Source organism: Trichechus manatus, unplaced genomic scaffold (assembly GCF_000243295.1).
Source record: "Trichechus manatus latirostris isolate Lorelei unplaced genomic scaffold, TriManLat1.0 scaffold00244, whole genome shotgun sequence".
Lineage (NCBI taxonomy): Eukaryota > Metazoa > Chordata > Mammalia > Sirenia > Trichechidae > Trichechus > Trichechus manatus.
Window position 1 is genome coordinate 1,320,797 of NW_004444180.1, and position 8,089 is coordinate 1,328,885.

General features: G+C 56.6%; 1 protein-coding gene across 1 annotated transcript in view; it reads right to left on the reverse strand.

The window, feature by feature from the left end:
• TOLLIP (toll interacting protein) overlaps positions 1-4,719 on the reverse strand; it is an 11,834-nt gene extending 7,115 nt beyond the window's left edge. Inside the window, 3 exon segments of the mRNA XM_023724381.1 lie at positions 1,786-1,968; positions 4,165-4,347; positions 4,349-4,719. Coding sequence (XP_023580149.1) covers positions 1,786-1,968; positions 4,165-4,347; positions 4,349-4,504 — 522 coding nt within the window. The 5' untranslated portion in view covers positions 4,505-4,719.
• Positions 4,720-8,089: the final 3,370 nt, after the last annotated feature.

An 8,089-nucleotide genomic window follows, 5' to 3' on the forward strand; every position in this document is an offset into this window, starting at 1 on the left:
CTCTCCCCACCAGGCCTTCATACCTCTCCCCACCAGGCCTTCATACCTCTCCCCACCAGACCTTCACACCTCTCCCCATCAGGCTGCAGCCCCGTGCCACCCCCACGTGTCTGTGCACCCACGCCCAGGGCCGCAGCCCTGCACTGCTCCCACGTGTTTGCGTATCTGTCCCCCAATGCACCTGTCATAACCCAACCCCACCCCACCCCACCCCGTGGTCCCCATGAGCTGAGTGTCCCCTTGCTCCCTCCATCAGCTACCATGACCATTATGGCGGAGCTATCATCCTCACTCTGCCCCGCCCCACAAACGCCCCCACGGCCCCGCGCCCCAGCTGACTCTAGTGCTGTCATCTCAGACCAAAGCAGGAGGGGGGCAAGAACGAGGGTGGAAAGGGGAAGCCCGCCCCAACCCAGCCTCACCACTCCATGCCCCCTGCACAGGCTCCTAATTGTTCTGAGGGCCACAAAGAAGGAAACCAGAGAGGGCAAGGGAAGGGGACGTGTCCTGTACTCCTGCTTTGCTGTCCACATACCCTACCGCCCCACTGCCCTCCCCTATCCCCCGCAAGCTGTCGCTCTGGAGACCACAGCCCCCCTCGTACCCTATTAAGGCTGAATCCCGGCTCTGGCCCCCATGGCCACATCATGTTCCACCTGTGAAGGGGCACATTCCCTCTAGGACAGGCACACTCGGAGAGCCTTTCTGTTCTGTCCAAACCTCAAGGAACTTCCCTTAGGAGCTGTCACATGTCAGCCAGGCCACACTCCTCAGGTGCCCCAGGAGAGCTCGCTCCTGTGACTCACCCAGAGCAACGTTCCCACCAGCACAATACCGGCTCACTTTAAATTCACCTACTCATGACAGCCAGCTGCTCAGACACACCAGGGGGTGGACATGTAGACACTGTGTCCCACAGAATGTTCAGTGTTGCTAACGTGTATGTACTTGGGGGTTGGGAGATGGACACGTAGACATCACGTCCCACAGAACGTTCCGTGCTGCTAACAACATGTACAAACCTGGGGGTGGACACGCAGTCATCACGTCCCACAGAATGTTCCATGTTCCTAACATGTATGTACCTTGGGGGTGGGCATGTAGCATCCCACAGGATGTTCCATGTTGTTAACAACATGTATGTACCTTGGGGGTGGGCATGTAGCATCCCACAGGATGTTCCATGTTGTTAACAACATGTATGTACCTGGGGGGTGGGCATGTAGCATCCCACAGGATGTTCCATGTTGTTAACAACATGTATGTACCTGGGGGGTGGATATCTAGACACCACGTCCCACAGAATATTCTGTGTTGCTGCTGTTGGAAATGACGTGTGTGCCTGGTGGGGGCAGGGATGGTATATGAATACAATGTCCCACGGAAGGTTCCGTGTTGCTGCTGTTGGGAATGACCTGTGTACCTGGTGGGGGCAGGGAGGGTATATGAACACGATGTCCCACAGAAGGTTCCATGTTGCTGCTGTTGGAAATGACATCCATGTACCTGGTGGGGGCAGGGAGGCTATATGAACACGACGTCCCATGGAAGGTTCCGTGTCGCTGCTGTTGGGAACGACATTTCCACGCGTAAGGTTACTTAGGAACCTGCAAAGGACATGTCTTGATCCAAACGCTCGGCGAACCGCACGGTCTAACCCAACAAACAAAACGACAGGTGGAGAGGCGCGCCTCAGTCCGCGAGAGCCTGAAATGACCTCCGCGACGTCGGCTCTCCGACGCGCACAGCCACGCACAGCCTGGCCCCACGAGGAAGCCCCCTCACCTCATCAAAGATCTCGAGGTAGAACGAGTCCACGCCCGGGGGCACTGTGCACTGGATGACCTTATTCCAGCGCGGGTTCTTGGCTCCGTTGTGCGCTGTCGGGGTCTCGTACACAGCATAGCCCAGGCGGATCCGGCAGTAGGGGTCCATGCGGGTCATTCCGTAATTCTTTGCCAACTTGGCCTGAAAGAAAGCCAGTGTCAGGAAACAGGCCAGGACTAGAAGCGAGCGCTCGCCAAAGCCACAGCCTCTTCCACTCAGCAGGGCAGTGTCTTCCCAGCGTGAATCACAACCATCCAACGCGCCTGGACACAGTCAGTCTGTGAGGAGGAGGAGCCCCTGGCTGAGCTGTGCGAGTCCAAGGTGACACACTGGGGCCAGTCTGCCAGTACACACCCGAGACCACGGCCACACGACTCAAACCCCATCCCTGGAAAGAGCAAAGAGCCAAGGGGCCACTGGCAGGAGAGCAGCAGCACACCCTCCCCAGGTGGGGCCTGCCGACATTCGCCCTGCAGCACTGCGACGCCTCCGCCCGGGGACTGCAGGTGGCTCTCCCTTCTGCCCTCCTAGGGTGTGAGTGTTGTAGCTGTCACCTGGTGGGTTACCCACAGGTCTGCAGCCACCCAGGTGAAGGACAGCAGGGGCCAGACTAGGGGTAGCTCTGCACTGGGATCCGCTCTGAAGCTGGCATCACGGGCCTGTGCTGCAGGGCTAGGTATGCGGGAGACAGAAGGAAGGGTCCAGGGTCTCAGGCCTGACCTTCTAAAGGACGGAAACTAGGGAGAAGCAGGTTGTGGGGGGCTGGTCTCAACAATAGCCTCACTTTGGACACTTCACATCTGCGACACCTACTGGCCCGTGGTTGGGCCCTGAGGCGGTCTGCTGTGCCCGAGTCTGGAGATGTGGGGGGCGGCCTGGCCTGGGCTAGGAGCACGGCACCCCAGCACATGACAGCGTCCAGACCACAGGTACATGGCTCGTCATCATGCCCTGGGGGAGAAAAGGGAGAAGGGCAGAAGACCCAGAGCGTGGCCCCCTGGAAGCCAAGGGAGGAAAGTTTTATCAGAAGGGAAGTGGGAGCCTTCAGCCAGCGGTCACAGGACAGGAGCTGAGAATTCTCCTGCCCCTTGGACTGGCTTGGGCAAAGGTACAGAGACAAGCTGGCCTGCAGGGGCTCGGAGGGCTGGCAATGCAGAGGAGAGGGCTGGGGGGAGGGGCGAACCCAGGCCGGAGGCCCTGCGGTGCCCCTGCTCCACCAGGAGGTGGAGGTCTGTGCAGGAAGACAGCCTGGCTTCCACTGGCCTACATTCTCTACAGTGGGGAAGGAATCTACTCGCGGGTAAAGGGATTCAATAAGCCAGCAGAGGAAGTGAGTGCGTTATCTTGGAAACACTCAGATGAACAAATATCTAAAATGCATCATGATGAAATGCGGGTTTGACCGTAAACCCATTAACACTGAACAGTGCTGCCAAGTGTTTAGGATGCTGTTAAGCATCTTAACACTGAATTCCACTCCTGAGAAGGTCCAATACAGTGGTTCTTCGGTTACTGTGTGTAGATACGCTTGTATTTCTATAGGATTGGGTGGTTTGCAATGCTTCTTTCTTTTCTCAGGGGTTTATAGAAAGTTTGGTGGGATCAAACCATTTTCAGATACTAACAGTCTATTTTGGTTTTCATTCTAAAGTCTGTTTAGCAATATATAGCAGGTCTACTCCGTAACACACGGGGTCACCACACACAGCAGCTAACGACAACGTTCTACCTGACCACACCGAGCTGTCAGAGTGACAACTGGGCCCTGACCTGGTGTCACCCTCCGTGGAGGGAGGTGCCCCTTGCTGGAGTGTGGCCTGGGCAGGGCCACCTCCCTCCGTTAGCCTTGACACCTCACCAGCAGCTGTGAGGACCAGGCTCACATGCGTGGACCAGTGCAGGCATGGGGCAGACACCTGGAAATGTTCACCATTAAATATCTTAATTATGTCTGGCAGAAACCTGGTAATAGTCAATATTTTTCATATATATCATTTTTCAACATTAGATACAGGTTTCAGGAAAAGTCAGATCAGAAATAAATTTATATTTGTCCACGTGGAAAACGTAATATAAAAGTGTAAGTTCAAAACCGCACCTTGAATTCACGGAAGCTACATCCGCCTGGCCCTCACCCACACCAGAGGGCCAGGTCCACCTGCACCATGGTGATGCTGGGGCGCCCTCCCCACCCCACACACACCAGAGGACTGGACCCACCTGCACCATGGTGATGCCGGGGCACCCCCACACACACCCCACAGAGCCAGGCCCACCTGCACCACGGTGATGCTGGGGTGCCCTCCCCCCACATGCACACCAGACGGCCGGGCCCACCTGCACCACGGTGATGCTGAGGCGGCCCACGGTGCCCAAGGCCCCGCCGTACTGCAGCTGCTGCGCGGCCTGGGCGTCCAGCTGAATCTGCTGCTGCTGCTGTGTGGGCGTGATGCGGAGGAAATCCTGAGGGAGCTCGCCGATGTACACCTGCGGCACGAAGACAGAGGAGGGTGGGGCGCGTCAGCGAGGCCGGCAAGCCCCAACACAGCGGCTTTCTCAGCATTCCGGGAACCCGCCCATCCACAGAGGGATCAAGAGACCCCAAGTCTCAGCTCACGCTTGGCCCCCACCCAGGACCTTGACCAGGTCCCTGGACCCTGCTGGACCTCAGTTTCATTACCTGTAATACGACGGGTCAGTATAGCCCCAGGTTCCCACCCTGAGCACCCAGAAGCTCTAGGCCTCCCTGGTGCCCACACGCATCTCCCTCAGCAGGTGCTCACACACAACCAGAGCTCACTGCTTCCCCTAGGAGGGCTTCACATGCTCAGAAAACCGTGGGACGTTTGCAGGTGGTTTTGGGGTTCAGAATGCTCTATGTCTGTGTGTCTGTGGTCAATCTGTCCCTGCACCACTACAAATGAAAGCAGGGCCTGTGAGCTACAGTCACCTGTTCAAACGAATGAAGTGAAATCTGAGCCCTGGATATACAGACATTTGGGAAACTCTGCACTGATACATTTGGAGTATTTCCATCTCAAACACTTCAAATTCAAAAGTGTCCTGGAAGAAAAGAAGTAAACAGACTCAAGACAAAAACATTATTCTGCTTCTCATCCGGCCCTCTGTCATTGGACTGTGGCCTTGAAAATCAGAAGGACCCTCAGAGGCTAGAGGCATGCCTGGAACCAGGGCGGCCTCGAGAGCCGAGGCGGCATGTGCGTGACAGGAGTGACCCTCACAGAACTGAAGGGACCAGGAAGAGCTCGCGGGGACTCCTGGACGTGTTCCCTAGAGCAGGTTCCACCAGAAGAGGAGTGAAGGCGGCCGTGCAGGGATACACTGGGGGTGGGGGGGCACCAGGAGCACACCCAGAGCCAGGGTGCCAAGTGGCCTCACAGCAAGGCACTGCCAACCCCAACCAGCCCGCAGCCCTGAGGTCCAAGCTGGGCGGGCCAGGCCCACAGAGTACAGGCAAGGCCGCCCTGGCGGTGAAACCACACGCCAGCCGTGAGAGCTGCTCATAGGTGAACTGAGGCCAGCCGATGTCACGACTCTGCTCTGCCTGCACACCTTGGTGCAGGCCCATCGCGGCTAAGAGATGCCATCCAACCCCAGGCCAGGGAAGCACGTGAAGCAGAAGAGCCACAGGAACGAAAGAGGGAAAGAGCACCCTGGCGGCTGGAGGAATGCAAACCATGGTGGCAGCAGAGCCCCTGGCACAGGCTGAGTGCTGCCGGTGGCCATCCCAGCCGCACACGCCCCAGACGGCGAGAGGACGTCTGTCACAGACACCGCTCTGCCCAGGCATGAAGGACTGTGTGTGATCAGTGTGCATCCTGGCAAACCACAACTTCTGAGCGCTGTCACCAGTGAGGGCAAGCCTGACACCCCGGGCGCAGGGGCCTCCGGTGTCCCGGCCTCTGTCTGTGCAGACCACCCCAACAACAGCCCGCACCATGGCATCTGTGTGATGATTCACCAGGCCGGCGCAGAGGATGCTGTGCAGATTGTCCCAACTAGACTTCCCACCACCCTGTCAGCAAACCCGTTTGTGTCCACAAACACCCTCCCCAGAGAACTCCCTGGCCTGCCCCCTCAAACGTCCTCTGCAAAGGTGGTTTCCTGCCCAACTCCCCATCCAGGCCTGGAGAATGCCCAAACCCGAGAGCTGGACGGAGGCAGTCATGGGGACCCACAGGCTCCGAAAGCTGGTCTGCGTGGTCCCAGCCCAGGATATCGGGACAGAGCCTGCTGGCAGGCTGGTGCCGACCCCAGCCTGGCGCACGCCCACCGGGAACCCCGCGATGCCATGTCTGTGCAGGATCTCTGCCCCACTGGGTGGGAAGCCCCGGGGGGGAGGCCACCTGATGCCATCCGGGCCTGTGGGTGTATTCACTGGCCAGCCGGCCAGCAGCTCAGCTTCTGCTGGAGGTGCAAGCCGCCCACGAGGCCCAAGGTTGCCAGGAGGTGCACTGCAGCTCCCTCTCAAGAGGCTCTGCAGGACGGCTGTATCTTGGGGCTGCCTCTCCCAGGGCATGCTCCACAGTGTACCACGGGGCCCAGGAAGGGCCTTGAAAACAGGGCTCTAGTTCCTCGCCACCTGACCCAGCAACTCCACTCCTGGTCCACACCCCGAACACCTCAGTGGGGGGACTCACACTGATGTGTGTACGCCGCTGTTCACTGCAGTTCTGTTCACAAGAGCCCAAAGGTGGAAGCAACCCAAGTGTCCAGCAATGGATGAACGGGTACACACAGTGTGGTCCACCCATCCAACGGAATACTACTCAGCCATCAAGAGAAACAAAGTCCTGACACGTTACAACACGGATGAACCCTGAAAACATCACAGAGTGAAGTCAGCCAGACACGAAAGGACAAATACTGTAGGACCCCATCTAAACTAAGTGTCTAGAGGAGGCACGTGCATCGAGACCGAAGCTTGTGTAGTCACCAGGGGCAGGTGGCAGGGGATGGGGCGAGCCCCCGTGAAGAGTGCTGAACACAAAGACTCAACATTAAATTGTGGTGACAGCTGCGTGACACGGTGACTAGAACGTCACTCAGCCGTACACGTAAAGATGGCTGAAACGACAAACGCTGTTAGTCGAACGTCCCGCAACAAAGCTTTTAAAAATAAACTAAAATTGATTAATTAACGTAAAAACATTTATGTATTACTTGGGTGGGAATTTACCATAACATTGGCTTTACAGCAACATCAACGTTCTCCATCTGTTTAAAAGAAAAAACAAAACAGGGCCTGGCCTAGTGCTGCCACCCTTGGGAGTATCAGAGCTTCCCAGGTGCTAATGGTGTGGAGAACCCGCAGGCCTGCCCACCTGCTGAACGGCTTCCCACCACAGACTCTCCCTCCAGAGACACCCACCCGCAGGACGCGCTGCCTCACGCATCTTCCTGGTCTAGACACAGCCCGGGCATCGGCCCCGTCACTGGTTCTGTTGCTCAGCCACCAGGAATGGGTTATCTTGCAGAGTCCATGGCGATTAATGGGCACAGTCCAAATCCTAATTATTCCGAGAAGTAACTGCCCACTGTCTGCCAGGCTCTGCTCTGACTCTGAGGAAGCAGCAGGACAGGTCAGCTTTGCCCCACAGAGAAGGGCAGCAGCCAGCACATGTACCCGATGACAGCAGGCGTCATGGAGTAAATCGAGGCAAGGGCATGACCGCAGTGACGGGCGCCACCGCAGATACAGGCAGGAAAGGCCTCATGGAGTGACGGCTGTTTTCCTTCCTGTCTGTCCCAGCACGGGAGTGGGACTTCCAGGTGTTATTTTTCCTCTTTACCTACTCCTCTGAGTTTTCATCAGGAGGTGCTGGGTGGTGCCAGTGGTTAACACGCTCGGCTGCTAACCACCCAGAGGTGTCTCTGAAGAAAGGCCTGGCAGTCTACTGAAAAATCAGCCACTGAAAACCCTACGGAGCACAGTTCTACTCTGACACATGGGGTCGCCGTGAGAAGAGTCGACTCAACAGCAGCTGGTACCAGCAGGTTTTCATTAAAGAGTATGCGGCTGCTTTTGAATGGGGAAAATTACACCAAAAGGTCAGACGATCTAGTATTATTTTCCAACAAGGTTTAAATATAAAATTATTAATATGAAGTGATGATTTTTAACACAAATGAAACACTGTAAATTGAATATGGAATGGGGGGTAACATTATTTGGAGAGAACTGGCAAACGCGACCTTGCCCAGGCGATCAAGGTCAACATCACCAGAACAAGTCATGTGG